The 23298-nt window shown below is 38.8% G+C and overlaps 1 protein-coding gene across 1 annotated transcript in view; it reads left to right on the forward strand.

The window, feature by feature from the left end:
* The first annotated feature begins 19881 nt into the window (after window positions 1–19881).
* The window catches only part of SLC5A9 (solute carrier family 5 member 9), a 33727-nt gene continuing 30310 nt past the window's right edge, over window positions 19882–23298 (forward strand). Inside the window, exons 1-2 of the mRNA XM_063297901.1 lie at window positions 19882–20014; window positions 22094–22165. Coding sequence (XP_063153971.1) covers window positions 19886–20014; window positions 22094–22165 — 201 coding nt within the window. The 5' untranslated portion in view covers window positions 19882–19885. The remainder of the gene's footprint in view (window positions 20015–22093; window positions 22166–23298) is intronic.

The following is a 23298-nucleotide window of genomic DNA, read 5'->3' on the forward strand; positions in this document are numbered from 1 at the left end:
ACAGTATCTTCATTCAAACCATGAATCCTAAAAGAAAGGGGACCAAGAATTTGGATGAAATGCAACTGCTTTTCCCATTGCATACAATAATTAGTGTGCTTAAAATCAGCAATATATACATACATCATATTACCAAAATAACTACTACCAGTAGATGAATAAATAGTGTCAGTAGAAAAGAGATAGTATATGGGATTAAAAGGCAACATCCAGGAAATGTCTAGGGGTTTTTTTTTTAAAGGATTTTAGCATAAAAGCACAATATCTCCAATGAAGACAGGGCAAATTTTCCTATTAGAGGGCAGAGTAACATAGAAAATAATACATTATTTTGACCACTTTTTTTGGTGCACAAGCTGACCTTCACAATCAGCTATAACACATACATACACACAGACATACAGACACACAGAGTAAAAAAATACGGAAAGAAACTGGGGGAAAGCTGCTTCCCATATGTCTCCTACTCTGTTTCTTGCAATGGGTCCTTGTGGATATCAGCCTCAACCCTGTGCTTATTACAGTTCTGCCAGCAGCATTAAACTAACAGCAACACAGAAAAATAAGTAAGCACAGTGCTGCAAAATCACTCCAAAGCAGATTTTAAAAATGTTTTTAGGTCTCTTTGCAGTGCAAACAAAAGATACCACAGGGAATGAATATGAAATCTTATGCCTATTTGAAGCCAAGTGCTGACGCATCCATCCATCCCAAAAGTCTTCTAAGGCTGCAGTCCAAGTGTCCCTTATTATGGTATAAGACTCTCTGAACCAAATGGGACATACTTTTCATGAATAGCCATGTCTAGAATTGCAATGTTCGGGTTTCGATGTCAATTCTACTCTAGCTTTGGGTTTCAGTAAGTTTACTGAACTACAAGTATGAGAAAATTTTAATCTTTTCTTAGGGCCAGGAACAGAAAGTACCATTAGGAGGATTGGGACTTCCAATCTCTGGAGTTGACAAGAACAAGACACATTATAGAGCTGTCAACACCAGACCTGCATCCCTTAAGAATTCAACTGGCCTTTTCCTCAGACACATTCATGCTGCACTTAAGGATAAACATTTCTAAAATTAAATTTGAAAAGCATGCATTGTTTTCTAAAGCTTTCCATTTCTTTAGTCCAAAGCCATCTTGTGATATTTTGATGATTGAGGCAAAATGCCAGGTGGTGTCTCCCTTGTATATTTTCCATATACAGAAACCAACCAGAGTGGTCTCAGGTTTCTGGCAGAAATCACCTTCCACCTCATCTGCAGGCAACCACATCTAGGTGAGAAGGCAAAGGCAGATGATACTACCCACAATTCTATATTCAACAGGAAAACAAAGAGAAGGCTACAGGAGAATTATGCCTGCTTTCTCCAAACATCTACAGAAAATGTCCTTGAGGCAACTGCCTCACTTTATTTCAGAGTAGAACTGCCTTGTGATACAACTTAACATTTATTTTTTCAGTAAGAGTGGAATTGGAGAAATGGAGAAATGAACCGAAACTTATGATAAAATAAATGAGTACAGTGCTTTGTATACAAGTTTGAAACAGGTAACAGCACAATGAAGAATTCCTAATGCATTATTTCTAGCCATGTGTAAAACATGCCATGTGGGAACAGTCCAGGTCTGGAGCATCCCATTTAGCCCAGGAACATGACCAATCTATGGGGGAATTGGGGTCCACTTTGGTATAAGACCCAATACTTTGGGAATCCAAAATTTGAATGAAAGGATTTCATCTTTCCAAAGATTTTCTTGAGGCAAAATAGACCAAAACAGATGATATTACCAAATGGATCTGGATAGAATTATCACTTTGGAGTATTTTCCCTTTTCTTTTCTTTTTTTTTTTTTTTTTCTGTACTTATACCTTGAAGTGAGCTGGGGGAAGAAGTTGGATACTTCAAAAGAACCTCTGCCCTTAGACCTGAGTCCCATTCTTTAATCAAGAAAACAGGGCAATCTTCTTGTGACCTAAAACTTCAACCACGTGATATCAAGTGCTTGTTCTCCTAATCCAAGAACTTTAAATAATGAGTCATTAAGCTTGATTTTAGTGTTATTTTAGCTGTAATTAGCTTTGAAGAGCCACTCTTTTTTAAAAAACTAAAGTCACAAAACAATGAAAACATAGAACATTGAACTTCGTTTTCTGAAACTATATTCTGAATCTATATATATTCTGGTGAACTAAGGAAAAAAAAATATATTCCAAGCCATTTCCAAGTCAAGGAAATAGATGTTGGTTTATTTGCTTTGGCCCAATTATACAGTAAAATCATTTTGAGGCATGAAAATATCCATATCAAGAAGCAACTGAAACTTACTCTTTAATTTTAGCATTTTATGCAATTTGCAATTCATATAGAGTTCATCTGCACATCATTCCTTAAAAGTAGAATCAAAAATTGATTTAATTACCTGGCTTTCAAGCACCAAAGCATGTAATCATCTCTGCTCAGCCACCCAGGGAATAAGGTGAGCATAGCATTCTACAGAAATATGCTGTGAGTGAAATAGATCTCTAATTTTTATTGAAAACATTTACATTTTTTCCAAACATCCATATAGATATTTTGCTTAAGCAGCATTATTCAAATTTGCCTCAGTATTGCTTTCATTCTTCAGCAAAGGATTGTTACCTTGCCATGGTGCTGGAGCTTGAGCACCTCAATGATGCCATGAGCTAAACCGTGAAGGGCCACCCAAGACGGGAAGGTCATGACAGAGAGGTCAGACTAAATGCGATCCCTGGTGAAGGTAATGGCAACCCACCCCAGTATTCTTGCCGTGAAAACTAAATGGATCAGTACAACCAGAGATATGTCGGTATACCATCAGAAGATGAGACCCCCAGGTGGGAAGATGGTCAAAATGCTACTGGGGAGGAACAGAGGATGAGTTCAACTAGCCCCAGACGTTATGACGCAGCTAGCTCAAAGCCAAAAGGACGGCTAACGACCGACGGTGCTGGTGGTGAATGGCGAATCCGATGTTCTAAGGATCAACACGCCATTGGAACCTGGAATGTAAGATCTATGAGCCAGGGCAAATTGGATGTGGTTATTGGTGAGATGTCAAGATTAAAGATAGACATTATGGGTGTCAGTGAACTGAAATGGACTGGAATGGGCCACTTCACATCAAATGACCTACTGTGGACAAGAGGACCACAGAAGACATGGAGTAGCCTTCATAATTAATAGTCAAGTGGCTAAAGCAGTGCTTGGATACAATCCAAAAAATGATAGAATGATCTCAATTCAAATTCAGGGCAAGCCATCTAACAATACAGTGATCCAAATATACGCCCCAACCACAGATGCTGAAGAAGCTGAAGTAGAGCAGTTCTATGAGGATCTGCAGCACCTACTGGACAACACGCCTAAAAGAGATGTTATTTTCATCACGGGAGACTGGAATGCTAAGGTGGGCAGTCAAATGACACCTGGAATTACAGGTAAGCATGGCCTGGGAGAACAAAATGAAGCAGGACATAGGCTGATAGAATTTTGCCAAGACAACTCACTCTGCATAACAAACACTCTCTTCCAACAACCTAAGAGACGGCTTTATACGTGGACTTCACCAGATGGACAACACCGAAATCAGATTGACTACATCCTTTGCAGCCAAAGGTGGCGGACATCTATACAGTCGGTAAAAACAAGACCTGGAGCTGACTGTAGTTCCGATCACGAACTTCTTCTTGCACAATTTAGGATCAGACTAAAGAGATTAGGGAAGACCCACAGATCAGCTAGATATGAGCTCACTAATATCCCTAAGGAATATGCAGTGGAGGTGAAGAATAGATTTAAGGGACTGGACTTAGTAGATAGGGTCCCGGAAGAACTATGGACAGAAGTCCGCAACATTGTCCAAGAGGCGGCAACAAAATACATCCCAAAGAAAGAGAAAACCAAGAAGGCAAAATGGCTGTCTGCTGAGACACTAGAAGTAGCCCAAGAAAGAAGGAAAGCAAAAGGCAACAATGATAGGGAGAGATATGCCCAATTAAATGCAAAATTCCAGAGGTTAGCCAGAAGAGATAAGGAATTATTTTTAAACAAGCAATGCATGGAAGTGGAAGAAGACAATAGAATAGGAAGGACAAGAGACCTCTTCCAGAAAATTAGAAATATTGGAGGTAAATTCCAGGCCAAAATAGGTATGATCAAAAACAAAGATGGCAAGGACCTAACAGAAGAAGAAGAGATCAAGAAAAGGTGGCAAGAATATACAGAAGACCTGTATAGGAAGGATAACAATATCGGGGATAGCTTTGACGGTGTGGTCAGTGAGCTAGAGCCAGACATCCTGAAGAGTGAGGTTGAGTGGGCCTTAAGAAGCATTGCTAATAACAAGGCAGCAGGAGACGACGGCATCCCAGCTGAACTGTTCAAAATCTTGCAAGATGATGCTGTCAAGGTAATGCATGCTATATGCCAGCAAATTTGGAAAACACAGGAATGGCCATCAGTTTGGAAAAAATCAACTTATATCCACATACCAAAAAAGGGAAACACTAAAGAATGTTCAAACTATCGAACAGTGGCACTCATTTCACATGCCAGTAAGGTAATGCTCAAGATCCTGCAAGGTAGACTTCAGCAATTCATGGAGCGAGAATTGCCAGATGTACAAGCTGGGTTTAGAAAAGGCAGAGGAACTAGGAACCAAATTGCCAATATCCGCTAGATAATGGAAAAAGCCAGGGAGTTTCAGAAAAACATCTATTTCTGTTTTATTGACTATTCTAAAGCCTTTGACTGTGTGGACCATAACAAATTCTGGCAAGTTCTTAGCGGTATGGGGATACCAAGTCATCTTGTATGCCTCCTGAAGAATCTGTATAACGACCAAGTAGCAACAGTAAGAACAGACCACGGAACAATGGACTGGTTTAAGATTGGGAAAGGAGTACGGCAGGGCTGTATACTCTCACCCTACCTATTCAACTTGTACGCAGAACACATCATGCAACATGCTGGGCTTGAGGAATCCAAGGCTGGGGTTAAAATCGCTGGAAGAAACATTAACGATCTCAGATATGCAGATGATACCACTTTGATGGCTGAAAGTGAAGAGGAACTGAGGAGCCTTATGATGAAGGTGAAAGAAGAAAGTACAAACGCTGGCTTGCAGCTAAACCTCAAAAAAACCAAGATTATGGCAACCAGGTTGATTGATAACTGGCAAATAGAGGGAGAAAATGTAGAAGCAGTGAAAAACTTTGTATTTCTAGGCGCGAAGATTACTGCAGATGCTAACTGCAGTCAGGAAATCAGAAGACGTTTAATTCTTGGGAGAAGAGCAATGACCAATCTCGATCAAATAGTTAAGAGCAGAGACATCACACTGACAACAAAGGCCCACATAGTTAAAGCAATGGTGTTCCCCATAGTAACATATGGCTGCAAGAGCTGGACCATAAGGAAGGCTGAGAGAAGGAAGATCGATGCTTTTGAACTGTGGTGTTGGAGGAAAATTCTGAGAGTGCCTTGGACTGCAAGAAGATCCAACCAGTCCATCCTCCAGGAAATAAAGCCAGACTGCTCACTTGAGGGAATGATATTAAAGGCAAAACTGAAATACTTTGGCCACATAATGAGAAGACAGGACACCCTGGAGAAGATGCTGATGCTAGGGAGAGTGGAGGGCAAAAGGAAGAGGGGCCGACCAAGGGCAAGATGGATGGATGATATTCTAGAGGTGACGGACTCATCCCTGGGGGAGCTGGGGGTGTTGACGACTGACAGGAAGCTCTGGCGTGGGCTGGTCCATGAAGTCACGAAGAGTTGGAGGTGACTGAACGAATAAACAACAAATTGCTTTCATTAGCTGCTTTTTTTTTTTTTGTATAACAGCCATTAGAGGTCATTGGAGTATGAATAATCATGAGATGGGCAATTCTTCTGGACTGAACCATAGTCCCAACAGATTCTGGATTTTTTTTCCTATAAAGATTCTAGTTCTTTTGTTGTTCATGTATTTATTTGCATATTTATTCAAATTTCTACATCCCTCCATTCCCACAGGCTCTAAATGGTGTACAATGATCAGGAAAAGGAATTAAAACACTACACTATCAACCATATAAACTCAAAAAAGCAATAGCAGTGTTATCAATGAGGGGTGGATCAGATCTTTTACATGTTTTACAGCTCTGGGAAAACTCAGCAGGGAAGTGGTGGTTCAGATGTTCCATAAAAGGGGAGCACCACTAAGAAGGCTCAGTTGTAGTATACAAAGTATGACATTGAACAGTAGGTTCTGGATTCTTAGCTTTCAATAAATAAAGGAGGAGAAACAATTGCCCAGAAAAGTCCAGTGATGGTCAGTTCACAGCCATTCAGCTGTGCAGTAGCCTCTACGGGGTGAAGGGGTCAAAAAGTCAAGACAGCAAATGGAATTAAGCAACTGAAGCCCCACCCCTTTTACACGTGTCATGCAGGGACAGGGCTTCCATCTTGTAGATTCAGTTGCCATCTTGATTTTTAACGCCCGCTGTGGACACCTTCGGCTTTTGTGCTCTTTCTTTTGCTTTCTCTCTCTCTTTTTACAACTCTAGAGCCCCTGCTGACCAACACCTGAGAGCTATGTTTGACACATACTTTTGTGAGAAACTCACCAAACCTCTAAGGCAACCTTTCTCAACCTTTTGACCCTGGAGGACTCTCTTGAAATATTTTTCAGGCCTCGGGGAACCCCTGCACATTCAGGCTCAAATACAGGCCAGAAGTTACAAAATTATTCTATTTGTTTCATGGGTGGGCCTGTATATATGCATTAACCATGTTCTTAAACTAAAAATAAAGAATGAAACTTACCTCTTTAATGTGAAGTTGCCCAAATTTGAAATAATTTGTTAAATAAATTGTGATCTCCCAGGAAACCCCTAGTGACCCTTCATGGAACCCTGGTTGAGAAACCCTGCTATAAGGTAAGCCCTAAAATAGTTTTAATACACTTAAAAAGAAACCCAGAAAACAAAGGGAAAAAGTACCCTCTTCTGTTAGGCGATCTTGGCTACTTTTCCACCATTGTGTCCAGTGAACATGGTCTTTAGCCCTGCTGGCTGGAATTCCTCGGCCTGTAATTTATCAGAAAGGAGCTACTTCTGCCCTCCTGGCACAGCTAGGACATCTGTTATTAGAAGGAGGCAGATTAACTTTTAGAAATCCCCAAATGTTAAGACTGGTCTTGTATCGAACTCTTGCACCTATCCAAAGTCTGGCAAGCTCCATCCTCTCAGAAAACACAACTCTGTTGGAAAGTTCCTCTAATTCTGCCCAAAAATAGCAAAACGAGATGTTGACAGTTTCCTTTTTAAGAATCAAAATGAAGTGAACGCTATCTGAACCCCTTGCAGTGTACAGCTGCCTTGCACACAAAACTTCCACATTTAGTAATCTAAGATTGACTGCTTTAATTAAGTCTAAAGAAATACCGTAAATAGTGTATTTCATGCTATTTGATCAAACGGACAACATATTACAACTATTTGTTGGCTTTCCAGGAATCATCCAAGAGAAATTGAAAGCTTTGGCTTTCTTCAGAGAAATGCTGATTTGGTCCAGTGAAGAACTAGGAGGCTTCTGAAGCAGTTGGAACTGAATCAGAGATTGTCTGAACTGCCACCATGGGCTCTGAACTGAATGTTGTGATCAGTTTACACACTGGATACAAACTTTAAAATTGAAACACAGAGAAATGGAAACTTCCTTTAACCAGCTACAAATTCATGAGTTGCAAAGGATACAATCCAGAGGCAGGATTTTCTTCCAAAAAAAAAAATGCACGCACAAGTGAAAATTACCTTGGACTCTAGAAACAAACAGGACTTTTTTTCAAATGTTGTTCTTTATTTTCCATATAAAACAAACCTGAACAAATTTGTTGCCCAAAACTGCTTACTCAGAAATATGACCTGGCACCAACACTCTTTTTTAAAACAAGAGTGGATGGATTTGGATTTGCTGTAAATATTAGCAACCCAGAACGAGGTGTGATCATTCTTGTTCTCTACTAACAATTCAGTTGTCAAATGGGTTGCCCTAGTATTTGGCTGAGGAATTGTTTGTTGGAAGAGCACCAGAGAAAGCCACTCCTGTTTCTGTTTCTGTTTCTTCTTGCAGTTCACCAGTAGAAAAGGGATAGCAATTATGTTTTCTCCATAATGTAAATCAGTGTTTCTCAACTTTGGCAGCTTGAAGATGTGTGGACTTCAGCTCCCAGAATTCCCCAGTTGAAGTCCACACATCCTCAAGTTGCCAAGGCTGAGAAACACTGATGTAGATGGAACCTAAGCGATATTTTCAGTTCCAGTTCCTGATGCTAGGTGACTTGATTCTCACTGCTTTTCCACTAGATTCCTTCTTTTCACATAAGAAGTTCATATGACTTAACCAGCAGACATTATTTGAGTTAAAGCCCATTCAGCTTGGATGATTTTTAAAATTTTGGCTTTTAATTTTTTGAAAGGATCCTAGGCCTTCTCACACCAAACAGATAAGGAGAATCTGGTCATTAAATTTATGAAAAACTAGTCTGCTCTCAGCATTACTGTGTTGAACCAGTGAATGAAGTTGTTTCTGTTGTTTAAGAAAACAGAGCAAGCCTTATAGATACAAAGAAGGCTGCGGCTATAAGCTCATTTTTTTTTGGAAAAAAAAAACCTCAAACAACTACATTTCCTGGATAATTTTTAGCCTGTTTATTTATTTGCATAATGATTATATAACTTGCAAATGAGCTCCAGTTAAAATATTACATCTTTGCAGGTCTAGACCAATACTTTTGGGCTTCACACCTCTAAAATAACAACCTCAGAGACTAATGTTGATCAGTCCATGATCTTTCTGAATAAGCATGTAATGCTGGGGCTTAATCTTTCAAAGAGAAGAATAACTGTCTCAGAAGATCTGTTTCAGTTCATGTTCCTACACATTAACCATCCTCACCTAACCATGGCACTATTATGCCCTAGCAATTCTTACAGTAATGTCATCCTTGTGCCCATGACATTGCTGCGATATCACTGATATCAATGAAATAGTGTTAAGAGTCACAGATGTGAGATGGGTGGCTATATAAATTGAACAAATAAATGAATAAAGTTATGAGGTGGTATTAAAGTACATTGGGACACTATTTAGGGACAGCCCCAAAGTGCATAAAAACTTTAGGCTTTTTAATCCATTACCCTGGAGGGGAACTGGTAGTTACTGGGAAGAGACAATGGATGCAGCGGTGCAGGCTGTTATGTGCACTCAATTGGAGCTGCATTGGTTGCCAGTATGCTTCTGGGTTCAATTTAAGGTGCTGGTAATGATCTGTTAAGCCCTATATGGTGTGAGACTGGGTTATCTGAGGGACTGCCTCTCCCTGGTTATGTTTACCCATCCCATCAGGTCCATCAGCAGGGGCATGTTATGGGTTCCGTCTGTGAAGGAGCGTCACCTGGTGGGACTCAGGAAGAGAGCCTTTTCTGCCATGGCACCTGCCCTTCAGAATATTATTCCCCTAGATCTTAGATTGGCCTGACTCTCTAGGCTTTTAGGAAGGCTCTGAAGACAAGTTCTACCGTCATACTTGGGGATCTGGCAAAGGTGGGGAGCTTTTACACTGTCTGTGTTGAGTTTGATGCAATGATGGATTTTGCTGCTGAACATGGTTTCTTTAATGCAGTTATTGATGATTTTATATGTTTGTATATCTGTTTTAACTTGTTATTTGGGGGTTTTTTAAGCATTGGGAGCCACTCAGGAACACTTAGTGAGATGGGTAGCCAATCAAATCAAATCAAATCAAATCAAATCAGAAATTCAGGACAACAAATTTAATGTTGATGTTGCTTTTTTTGACTCAAGAATGGGTGGATAGTATTTTAACCCAGTGGTGGGCATATGTCTTTAACTTACTTAAGAACAGCACTGATTTAGGGAAGATCCAGGGCTGTTTTAAGGAATTAAGGGATCCAGTCCAATACCAAGTCTGGAGCTTCCACACCTACAGAGAGTTCTAGATTAACAGTGCAAATGGATTCCAGAAAAATGAGATAGTACAACTCTGTATTCAAATTGGAATACCCACAGAACCTGAATTAAAAATTAAATATGTACCTAGAAGGAAGATTGAAAGATCACCATGCAGTAACATTCTCTTTAGTCCAATGTACCCATTGGCTAACACAAAGTTGTATTAGTAAATGGGAAGACCAACTCATTTGAAAACCACATCGGTTCAGTCTATCTGCCGACTAACATGGAGGTTTGTTAGCCTTTAGGAAACCTGCTCACCCAGAAACCCCATCAGCTCAAGGCAAATACAAAACACTCTTTCAGGGACAGATTGGTGGAGATATGCTCTTGCTTGCCCACAGTCCACTTCCATCATTTCTTGGGTCAAATGCAGCTGCAGGAACCAACCTTGGAAAAGGCTATCTATAGATTTGAAAATAGAGCATTAAGGCTTTTGCAAAGAATGTTATTGGAGAGATAGTGCTGGGTTGATCCAAATATTTGTTTTCAAGTGCATTGATCTGCATATAGTTAGATATAATCAGAGATAACGGTCTCTTTTAGCCTTGAGAGAAGTGGGTGCTTTCTAGCCTTCTGCTAAATCCCAAGCCATGGTGGGTATCTATGCCTGATAAGAGTTTAACCTCGCTTGGCAAGATGGTAATTAGTCCTTGCCATTTTCATGTTCCTGCTAAACTTGTCTGTTTTTGGTGTAGAGAAGTATGCTGCCAAGAAATCTTGTAGCTGCTTATCCAAAGGTGGGATTTCTCTGTTGTCTCCTCAGTTAGAACATGTCCTCATGAATAAAGCGCTGAATGAAATTGTTTAAATTGCTCTAATTGCCTTTTTTTGTGGGTGACATGTCCTCAACTAGCATCATCTTTCTAATGTGATAATTGTGCCAGAGCCTGAAGCTAGTAATTTGCCTGCTTTTCCAATTGACTCCCAGTAGTTTTATACAAGTCAAGGCAAATTCACTTGATAGCATTATAATTTCCTAGATTTGTGTAGTCTGTTATGCTATCAGGGAGTCAAAATTTTCAGCTGTTGGTGCACCAGCAAAGTAAGTCAGCTTGGACAGTCTACAGTTGTGTACATGATACCTCAACATGCTGATTTCATCCATGTAGCTTATAATGTAATCATTAGAAAGCGTCTATTGAAGGCAGTCATCCATTTTACACCCAAGCAATTGCTTAAAGAAAACTTAGTTTTGGAGATGCCACAGCTTATATGAAATATCTAGGCAGCCAATTGTTTTGCACTTTATGGTGTAAATATGTTGAAAAGCATTTTTAGATTCTGAGGTCCTTTTCTCAAACTTAGGTTTGCGAGAGCAGAACCAATGGAAGGGAAAGCTGGCAATGTCTTCATTTTAAGCATAACTTGGATGCTGCTAATTAAAAAAAATAGATTAACTCTGGGATGCATATGGAATGTATACATTTTAGAACTCAATAGGCAGACAGGAAAGTCCAAGAAAATAAATCTACTATTGTGATATACCCAAAAATTATTCTGCATTTTAATCCATTCCTCATCAACATAATAGAAAACTAAATGGTTTTCAAGGATTTTTCAAAGTAACAGAAATGTTCTATGGATTTCTCATGGGTAGAATATGGCTTCCTTAAACTTACCTTAATCTTAGAGTAGAAAAAGTATGAACATTTTATTTTTTTATTGTACAGTCATCTCTCAAGTAACCTGCAGCCAAACTACTTCAATTAAATCTCACGGCCCAGCCAAGGAGACAGGAGAGTGGTAGAAGAAAGTTAAAAACAAAAACTACAGCACTCTGTGCTATTTTGCAATAAAATGTAAATAGCACACTAAAAGTAATTCCATAAAAACAAATTCTAAAGCATCCTGAGAATGAGGTGACATCTTTGGCAGAAGAAGGAAAGCTGTTTTTTGTTTTTTTTAAGGAAAAATAATAATAAAGGATAAGATTTGGCACAGAACCTCGTGTAGTGATCTTTGGGTCTCGATTTGAAATTACTTGGAGTTTAAATGAATTAATTGCAACCTGATTCAAGCTGGTGCCCAGTTTAGTGCTTTGGTTTCAGATCTAGGCTGGGATTCTGATTTTAAATTGCTCTGCTTCTTGCTGCAAAGGCTGTTTCTGGAGAAAGCAAGTGATAATTACACAACTGGAATCATGTTCCAGAGAAGGGACCAAGTATCATTTAGCACTTACAAGCCTGAGATTTTAATGGAGCAGAATGGCTATGTCTCTGGTTTTAATTGGATTTCCAGCTCTATCGTTTTTCTTTCCTTGAGGAAAATGAGTCTTGTGTAGCATAACAATGTTTATGTGCTGTTTCTTAAGATTGCATGATAATTGGTTGGGTTTATTGGAAGCCTTTCACATTTCCAATCCTCACCGTCAGCGTAAATTTATACATACGTAAACACACAATACAATATCAGAGATTACATGGATTTTATTTTTTTTGAAAATTAATGACAGCACATTTTTATAATTTAGAATTATGAAAAGGAGATCAGTCAAAAGGGGATTCTGAATCATGGAAGTTTCAGATCATTAGTTGTGACAGATGAATATTGCCTTCTGGATTACAGGCAGCATAGCTTAAATACCAGCTGCCTTAAATAAGAGGCTAATATCCTTCAGTCCTACTTTTGAGTCTCCTGGATATACCATGTGCAGAGAATTCTTGATCCAGCAAAGCTCTTTTAATGCCTGCATGTTACTATGTAATGCTTACAGTGCAAATAAAACCATATTTTTGATTACTGTAAACCGCCCAGAGTCCCCCGACGGGAGGAGATGGCCGGGGACAAATTAGATAAACAAACAAACAAATAAATAAACTCAAGTATAACAGATTTTAACACTTGAAAAAGCCAAAAACCATACAGTCCACAAAAGGATTAGGAAATTGCTACAAATAATGACACAGCTTAAACTTTTGAACTTCTTACATTCTGGGTAAAGTTAAAAAGCTGCCTATAAATGAACCACAAGTCGAAGGGACAATGTTTCTAAGTCCAGTAAAGGATACACTGGATTATCTTACATTAGAGCATCATTAAGCTGTTCTGAACCTGATTTTGCAGAGATTTGGGTTCCTTTTGCTTACCAGCTGCACATTCAAGAAGTGATTCATTAGAAATAACCAGAACAATGATTTGGTATATTAGACTACTTTTGTGCTGCCTGATATACCTTGGGTTAGGGTTAGGATTAGGGTTAGGGTTAGGGTTAATCAAAACCAGTGTGGTGTAGTGGCTCAAGAAATGAATCTGTCTAGAAAAACAAATTTCACATCCCTGCTTACCTATAGAACTTGCCTGTAAGATTGTGTATCCATGAGAGAAAAGGAGGGAGAGAGGGAAGAGAATATATGAGAAATATTAAATTACTGTTCTGAGTTCCTTGAGGCTGAAAAAGTGAATGCATTAAATAACATGCACAGAGCTGTTCTTTCAGTTTTGTACTTTACCAGGAAGTGATTGTGACTGGAATATATTTCTTCATAAGCCGTACCCAAATCCTTTGGACGAGAAACCAGATAAACAAGAACATAGTCTTTTGACATCATGGCTTTATGAGTAGGCACATGAAATCAGTTTGGTAATAGCTACATATTTCAGTGGTTGGAACAGTGGGTAAATCCTCAGACCACCAAGTACCAATTATTTATTTGTTCATTTGATAGAAAATGTTTGTACACTGTTTCTCATCAAATAATCCTCATCACAAATAATTCAAGTTCTGTAACTCTTCCCTTCCTTTGACAGTTCCCTGATTTCATGAAATTCTGCTGTGGGATAGGGTTACCAGTGGCTAAAGAGATGCTTCCCCACCCCAAGACACACACACTCTCTTGACATTCCTGTAAGCTTAGATAACTTAGGGATCTGCTGCCAGGTCTGGCAGGGTAGGCAATAGAAGTAGGAAAGAGGAGTTTTTGGCACAGTGGAAGAGGCAGGGCTGCAACTAGGAGGGGCAAGCGGGGCATGTGCCCCAGACACCACACTGGGGGGCACCAAAATGAGCGCTGGGGAGTGCCAAAATGGGCGCGGAATCCATGTTTGCCCTGGGTGACACAGACCCTAGTTGCAGGCCTGGGAAGAGGCCTGATTTTCCCATTGCCAAAAGCCCTGAAAGCCCTGAAAATCAGTGGCCAGGGACCAGAGGGAGGCATAACCACAGTGGCTTCCAGGGGCTAATAGGAGCAGGGCAGCCCTCTGCTTCTAACCTTACTTAGATATGTAGTGCTATAGATAGACTGTGTGGTATAGTTTGTGCCAGAAAACCTTGAAAACACCACTTGGTGTTTTCACTGGAACAGAACTGGAACAGAAGAAGACAAGTTCAGGCTGCCTTCTTGATGGATTGGAAGTGAATTAAATATGGCATCAAACACAAAGCTATTTGTGTTTTCTAAATACAGTTGCAGAAGTGTCTCCAAGGTAGCAGGTAATGCAAGTAATACTGAAGAGGCCATAGACAATGAAATCTTAATTTTACCCCTACCCTTAACCCAATTAATATTAGGGATAAGTGTATTACAGTGATTCAGTAGAACCAGGTAAGGATTCCTTGAGTCTTACTGGCTTATAACAATGTACTTTTGGCTATTCTGGCTGTTGATTCAGTTTTTCTATAACTCTGAGAGTACCTAAGAGATGTTTTGTATGGGAATTTCCATTTAGTACAGAAATGTTCACATTCCTCAGAGGGATATTGCAGGACATTGCTGAAATTAGAATGCTATTCCATGCTTTATGAAATAGGCCTTAAGTTTCCTAATCAAAGTCCTTCTCTCCATTTCTTCCAGGAAATTCACATGCCAAGAATTGGAGCAGTAGTAGATTGAGGCCATATAATTTCTGTTTCTCTATGCCTATATTCTCCCAGATCTGGGAATATCAGAGAGGTTTCATTTCTACTTTTACTGCTTATCATTGTAGTCTTCCATATGCCACAGTGTTCCATGTATTTCTCAAGTAGTAAGTTAGATATACTCCATGCTAGCTTTGGGCATAATTCTATTCCCAGGAGCATAGTCAGTTCAAGATACCTCATTTTAGGATTCCTGGGATTGCTTTTCTTTGAACCTCACATCTCAGCTAGAAAATTCATCCTTCCATTGATATTTCTATATATATATTCCTTTGCTGTGGCCTAAGGTGGTTTCTACATTGCCTGAAGTACATCTTCCTATTTTGTATTATGTTACATTGTTTTAACAATATTTATGAATATTGCACTGTATCATAGTGGCGGACCCTGTGTTCCCATACATCTGGGAAGTATGCTCTGCTTTCAGTGTTTGCTGTCTACAGTATTTCCCTGTGTATTATTTCACATTGATATCATAGACCTGAAGTGTCAGTATCATCCATTGCAATCTCTTACAAGCATTCAATAAGGTTTTCTTCTCTGTGATCTCTAATGGTTTGTCTTCTAACTGCATATCAATCATCTATCTAAAGGTCAAGCAATGTAACCACTCCAGTCAATACTTCTAGTAACTAGATTTTTACCCATATGTATTGCCTTTAAATTTCAGCCACTGCTCTACTAATAAAATCTATTTGCTGCTGGTTCAGCCTCAGTATTGCTTAATATCATTTTCTGAATATCATACTACAGTACCAAGTGTTCTGCTGGATTGTAGTACTTTTGTCTGAGGCCTTATTGCTCAGTTTTTCAATTAAATTAAGTTAAATAAGGAGCCTGTTGATTCCTCATCACTGTATGAATTGTATTTTTTCTCCTATTAGGCTCACTAAAAGAAAAAAAAAGTATTGAAATCATTGTTTTTCCCTCAGCTTTTGTAGTCTTTGTCATAAGCCAGATATTTATCCTCCTTTTTCATGCAGCCTCTCATACTTATGTTCCTGATTTTCAGAGTCCTTTAACTCAAACCTATAAATCTGCTCTGTATATGTGAATAATGCTAGAGTGTTGAGTCTTTGTTTAAACAATTCTGTGCATTTGCAATTTAATTAAAAAAATAGAATTTAGATCTATCTACTCACTAGCATCTTCCTCCCATGCAATACCTAGTCCTAACCTACACAGAGAACTTTTTAATTTCTCCAAAGCTCCATATGGATGCCAGAGTCATGACTGCTGTGAAGTAAACATTTATCTCTTCCTCTTGGTATTGGATTAAAACTGGTATTTGTCTACATCTCATCTTTTTCTGAAGTCATAGTACTCATTGAACCCTCATTGAACCCTTAGTTTATCAGGGTTCTGTGGCATTAGTCTTACATGTATTTTATGGTCTTTCTCCCACAGTAGCTAGTAAAATAGCTTTACTATCACATTCTTCTCTTTATCAGTCACAAATATGAAGTCTTCTTTCCATTGCTATCTGTGTTTGACTGTTTATGGCGAGGTACAAGACTGGTAATGTGGATACTTCAGTCCCTCCATGTTGCTTATTATCTCTTTTAAGCATTATCAGGCCTTGACCTTGCACTCTCTCTCTCTTTCTGTCTCTTACAAATTGTACAAATCATATGTTCTGGTTTATAATGAACAGAACAACTTAAGAATAAATGGTATTATTTATGAAATAATTATTTTAGAGTAGTAGAGCAGGATCTACTGTTTTTTCCTTGCTCTTCAACAAATTGTCTGTTTCTCTTCACTTCCTGTTCCTCTTTTCTAATGTTGGCTTTATTTCTGAGCTATGTGCACTACATATTATTATTCTAATAAAATGTACTGTTACTGTAATAAATCCCAGGTCACACAGAGAGCTGAATCAGGGAGAGACTTTGGGGGACCCAATTCATAATAGAGTTGAGACAGAAATATATTTCAATAGTGTTTTGAGCACTCACACAGGCTACAAAAAACTTTTCTAAGGGCCATTTGTGACCCTGACCCACCAACTGCCAACACATACTACAAGTGTCATGAATTTGCTTTGAATTCTAAGTGAACCTCAATTATTGGTGTCTGTTTATATGGAATCACATTTATATTGAATGTTTCAATTTTAAAGGTGCTCTCTTACTATTTTGAAATAAAATGTAGCCAGACAAAGCTGGAAGTCTTAGGTGGAACACTGCTGACTGACAGTTATCAATGGCCAGTTTTTCTGGATGGGTGGTTTTGAAAGAAGTTGGCACCGTATAAGTAAATAAGCCAAGCCAAAGCAAATGTCAGTCAGCCCAAGTATCAGGTTGTGAAACCGAGCTGAGAGAAGGAGGGCATGCTAGGAAGGAGAGCTCATAACCTTGAATGTAAGGGAGGAGTCTCAAGCCAGCTTATTGCTTACTTCTACTTTGACATGAACCAAAACTGAGATGGTGCAAGACAGGCAAAATACTGAGAAGAAAAGAGCCAACAAAGGAAGGAGAAGAGCCCAAAGGATCAAACTCAAAAAGAACAATCATGAACCTCGTGACAGTATGCAAAGGTTGGATTTTTCAATTGCTTATTAAAGAATGCATACAGTTTTTATTCTTCCATTATGCTTAAGGATAGTATTAAGTTTTTACCAATGTCACAAACTGGAAGGGCCAGTTGCAAAGGTTCCACGGTTATGTTATGCTTCAGGTGATAGCATTCTTTGGGAAACGATACAGGGACTCTAAAAAAAGATCGATCTTTCTCCAATTTTATTTTGAAAGGACAACTTGTGGACCATGAAACACAAGCAATGATGTTTCCTTTAGGGTTATTTCTACATCCTAAGGGTGTAAAGGTGAGTTAGATGGGCTGTCTTGCAATCTGCTGTATCTCTGGTGACACATATATTTGGAAGGGCAGAACTCCTAAGTATACTGTTCTGTATCTGACTTTTAGCTAACCATTTCTAGACTTGCTGAAGAGATTTAGAACGCTGACATTTCTATTAAACCCCCATACCAGGAACTGACTCATAAGCAAGATTTTATCATTTTTTTAAAGTAATTTATTTTAGCCAACCTTATAGGAACCATTTTAGAAACAAACAAATAATGCATGTTAGACTCTGATCAAAGGCACATTTGAGGAAAGACAAATATGAAACAACTGTTCTTTTGTCTAGGTAAAGAGATGAGATAAGGGCTCTTTCCTTCATACAAACGCTAGTCAGAAGGATTGCTGTTCAAGAAAATGTTGTTTGTTTTAGATTTCTGCAAGCTCATCTATACAGTTTTAATATGTAAATTGCTGCCCTGCAATTTGGCTGGCTGGCTGGCTGGCTGGCTGGCTGGACGGACGGACGGACGGACAGACAGACAGACAGACAGACAGACAGACAGACAGACAGAAAAAAATTACAGCTTTGCTTAATTTTCCTGCACTCAGAATGGATTGTTGAATAATGACAGCTATAAGCTAGCATGCCAGTCTGATGTTTTTCTGCTAGGCTGTCAGGATGAGACCATTTTCAGCTTTCTCAAAACATTTGTTTTTTTCTCAATTCGTATGTTGTCCCCTTCCCTACCTGCTCAGTTTTCCCCACAGCTGGTAATGTTCTTATACTATGGTGCACATCATGAAAGATTAAACAGAAATTTATTCCCAAGATTATTGGGCAAGCATTAATTCCTAATGCATCTCCGATAGCCATTTACTCTGGACACAGGAACATAAGAGAAAAGAAAATGTGAATGTTTCACTAACCAGAGCAAAATAATTCTGGCTAAAATATTAAACTTTCTTTTCTCTACTTTATACCCACAAGATGGTGGTGTGTTAATGCATACCACTCTCTGCTGTACCATTGCTAAATAGGTATTTGGAATTGTTTTATTAGGATGGGCACATTATAACTTACTCCTCTAATATTTACTCACTACAAATTAAATCTCACTGAGTTCAGTAAGACAATTTGACTTGGTGAGTTCAGGAGGCTGGGACAAGTGCAAAGCAAAGTGACGGTGCCTGCACACATGTTTGGAGACAGCTGGGAACAGCTGCCAAAATAATTGCAGGAGCCTGAGAAAAGACGGAGTTGTTTTAATGATTTGAAGAGAGATGCTTCTTGTGCACCACTGTAGGGATGCGCAACTATTTGTATCCAAAGCAGGGTGTTTTGAAGGGGATGTTGGTTCAGGTGCTATATGAATCCAGAAACAGGCTTGAGGAGGAGCTGAAAGGTGTACTGAGCACACCACATCCCCTCCAAAGTATTCTTTACATTTTGGATCTACCTACCTGCACATCATCATTCTCCCATATGTTACAAAGCACGTCTTCCAAAGGATCTTCACAGTCCTGTACATGGTTATCATCTTGAATTGCAGGCAGGGGCTTTTTTCAGAATTTGAGAATAATTCATTTGTCAGCCCCCTTTCCAGTATACCCTGTGTAATTTTTCTTCATTGTTTTTAGTGAGCTGAAGTAATTGGAAACCAAAATATGGAAATCACTTTTTGGCTTAATTGCCTTGAATAAAACAGGTTGATCTACTGAATCATTTCAAGTACTGAGCCATGCTTTGAATGGGTCTACTTCATTTGGGACCCTCATTAACCCCTACCTAAAAAACATCCAAATTCTAAGTTCTCCAGCATTGCTTTAGAGTCTTAGGTTGTACAACTGCTGAAATATATTAGAAATGCCAGCATATTATCACATAATGTGGGATGGAGTTGTGGGCAATTCCCCTAGTTGTTAAAAAAAAAGTTATGCAATTAATTCACACATTACAGTTGTACCAGGTACATAACCCAGACCCATATCATGGGCTCAGCAGAGCTGAAGGCTGTTAAATGCCTAGAACTGGTGCAACTGGATAGATTTCCTAGTTGTTTCATTAACACTTTCGCTTTCTCAAATTTGTTAATATTTATTAAAGGAGAGTAATAAAGAAAAATGTGCCAAAGTCCATTGTGAACTGTAGGGGCAACAGCGAACACTTCGACAGTCATGAGCCAGACACCAACCCCAGCTGAGGCACTCAATGACAAGCCTGAAGAAAAGAGTTTTGCCTTTGGAGTTCCTGACATCATTGTTGTTGTCATTTATTTCATCTTTGTCATAGCTGTAGGAATATGGGTAAGTCCCCTGAATGGCTATTTTGGCTGTTAGGGAAGCTCTCTGTGTGTGCATGTGTGTCTCCTTTAAGTGGACAATGCAATGGCCTTGCAGAAGATCACAGGCTCCCTGTTCCTGATGTGTTTTTCTTTTTTCTTTCTTTTTTCTTTTTTCGTTTTGCCCTGATGATTGCATTAAGGTAGGCTTCCTCTTCTTTCTAACACAAGGCCCTAGCTGGAAATAAATAATTCTTTTTGCAAAAGGGAGGCTTCTTATTCATGTATTTATTGCCCAGACAACTGTTTAGTTTTGCAGTTGAGGTTATACCCCTTCCTCCTAATGCCACAGATACAACAGGTAGCTGAGTATTCTCCACAGCATTCTTTACTTTCACTGTTGCTCTACGAAGTTATAGAAGCAATCACAGTAGTAACAGCATGTTTCAGGATAGTTGCTGGCCCTGGATGAGAACAGCAGAAGTCACCCTACCCCATATCAGTGCATTAATTCATTTAGCCCACGGCTGACAGTGACTAACTCTCAAGGCTTTTAGGCAGGGGCTGTCAACCCTCATCAGGAAATGCTGGGGGATTGAACCTGGGGGCTTCTGCATGCACAGCAGATATTCTGTCATTGAGAGACTGTCCTTGCCTTATTCTGAATGCATCAGTCTAGCATTCTGCTTTCAGCGTATCCAGCAGCCATGCCTGTCTCTTTCATGCCCAACATCTGATAAATCCAAGAACTTCTGTCTCTAACTTTGCATTACATATACAGTGGATATAAAAAGTCTACACACCCCTGTTAAAATTTTTGAGATGTAAAAAAATCAGACAAAGATAAGAATTTTTTCCACCTTTAATATAACATACAAGCTGTACAATTCAATTGAAAAACAAACTGAAATCTTTTAGGGAGAAAAAATAAAAACCTAGAATAATGTGGTTATGTGTTAGGAAAAAAAGAAGTTTTGACTTTGGGTTTAGTGATTAAATGGTTTGTTTTGATAGAAATAATGTTACTAAGGTTTAACTAATGGTAAGATATTATATTTGTACATTTATATATCTGTATTGGAGAAAATTGGAAGTCACTTTCTGTTTTCTATTTGCACTTTTATAGTTTTTTCTTTTTTCTTTAGTTCTATACTCCAGCTTTTCTATATTTTCTATTTTGTATTTTAGCTATACTTTGAAAACTAATAAAGTTCTTATAAAAAAAATAAAAAATTCTGAAGTGATTTATCTTGGTCTGATTTTTTTCTACATCTCAAAAACCTGGCAATTTAACAGGGGTGTGTAGAATTTTTATATCCACTGTACATAACTTGAAGTGCTTAAATCTTTCAAAAGCCATCTCAGCTAACTTACAGTAGTGTGTTTATTAATTCCTTATATGAAGAATATATTGTGTGCCAGTCTGAAGAAAGTATCACTCTCAAGTTCACTGAGTTCTGGCGTCAAACCTTGAATACTAGTGTCCCAAGCAGAGAACAGGCCTTGAAGCATGCCTACTTAGTGCTGGATACAGTTGAGGTGATATAAAGGACTCATAAATAAATCAATATGTCAAGGTTTAAGGAAAAGGGTGGGGCAGGAAAAACAACACAGGATTCTGTTCCGTATATTTCTCTGCACTTCTTCCTTGTATGGAATTTCATCCAGGAATATTTTCCTATCTTTCCTTCTACTTGTGCCACCTATACCCTTTGAAAGACCTCTTGGGAGGGTTTATAAAGCAGGGGTTGGCCCCTGAGCTGCATATGACTCCTGCATCCCAATACACAACTACCAATCTTCTTTGCGGCAGTTACAAACATAATAATTACCATCTCCACCCACCTAAATTACATAGCATAGTTCCCTTCTTCCCATAAACAAACCTTTTTAATCAATAAATCCTGAAATCATCAGTTCGTTTTTACCCATTTTCAGCAAAAAGTCCATAAAGGGTTTCCAGTCTCGTATAAAAGTAATTGTAGAACATTCAATTGAAGAATTGTCCTTCTTCATTGAATGTCATATTGGTCAATTTTCTTAAAATCCAAGCCAGCGTTTTCCTTACTCCAGCTGTTTCACAATATTTTGTCTTTGTTTTTAGTCTTCTCTTCGGGCCAGTCGAGGAACAGTTGGAGGCTATTTCTTGGCTGGAAGATCCATGACATGGTGGCCTGTGAGTATAAATACTACATTAGTTCCACATATTCTTGAAAATATCAAAACTGTGATTCTAAGTAAGGCTATAAAAAAATTAGATGTCCACTATTGGCAGCAGAGAGACACAGAAAACTAACACGATGCTGACCCAATGGTCATCTGGATTTTTGCAACCTGTATTTGCCAGCTCTAACTCTAAGTGCAAGAGATAGAGACAGAATAAAAAGCAGTCTTCCTACATATAATTACCAGTGTAGTTTTAATTTTATTTTAGACATCTAAATGCCAGTCAATATAGGTAAATCCTAAAACAAAACAGAGCAAACTTTCTGCATCAAACCCAATCAGATTCATAGGCTACCTCTTTCCAAAATTCGGATTCTGTCCTGAGAATAAATAAGGAAAATTAAATCTTCTTAAATTACTTTGTTTCTGCTAGCCAAAGAGGAGAAATAAGAATCTGCAAACAAGGACACTGAGTTCTCAGACCACAATTTGGCCAATTCCATTTTATTTTAGCTTGCAAAATTTCATCCCACTATATCCCATTATGTCCAATTCCAAAGCATAAATGGTACCTTTAAATATATCTGTGCTTTAAAAGTAAGTACATAAATTTATCTCAGCTTTTGCAAAAGGGTTCATCAATAAAACTGATTATTATCCACACATACTTCCAACAGGCTGACAAACAACTGTTTAAGATCAGTCTCCAAGGATATAGTGCACTCTGTACTTTTGCAGTGACTAAAAAGGAAGGGGATGTTTAACGTGTTATACCAGGAGGCCGCAAACTCTTCAGCAAATTGACCACTTCATGAAGTTCAGATTGTTCATTGACCCCCAAACATTTATTAAAAGTAGCCCTTACTTACCAACTGCCTCATTCAGCGACCGTTTGAAGTTACGACGATGCTGAAAAAATAACTTTATGACCAATGCCTGTATTAACAATCATCACAGCATCCCTCAGTCAAGTGATCGCCATTACAGTCAATACATGATGTCCCATACCTGACCTGTTGTTTTTCTTGCAGAGCGGAGAGATTGGAGAGGAAGGGATTACAAGAGAGTAAGCAGTCACACAATGGGGAGTACACATTGAAAGGAATGCGGTGGCACCGGCACTCCAGAGCGCGCTACCCAAAC

Source organism: Candoia aspera, chromosome 3, assembly GCF_035149785.1.
Source record: "Candoia aspera isolate rCanAsp1 chromosome 3, rCanAsp1.hap2, whole genome shotgun sequence".
Taxonomy (NCBI): Eukaryota; Metazoa; Chordata; class Lepidosauria; order Squamata; family Boidae; genus Candoia; species Candoia aspera.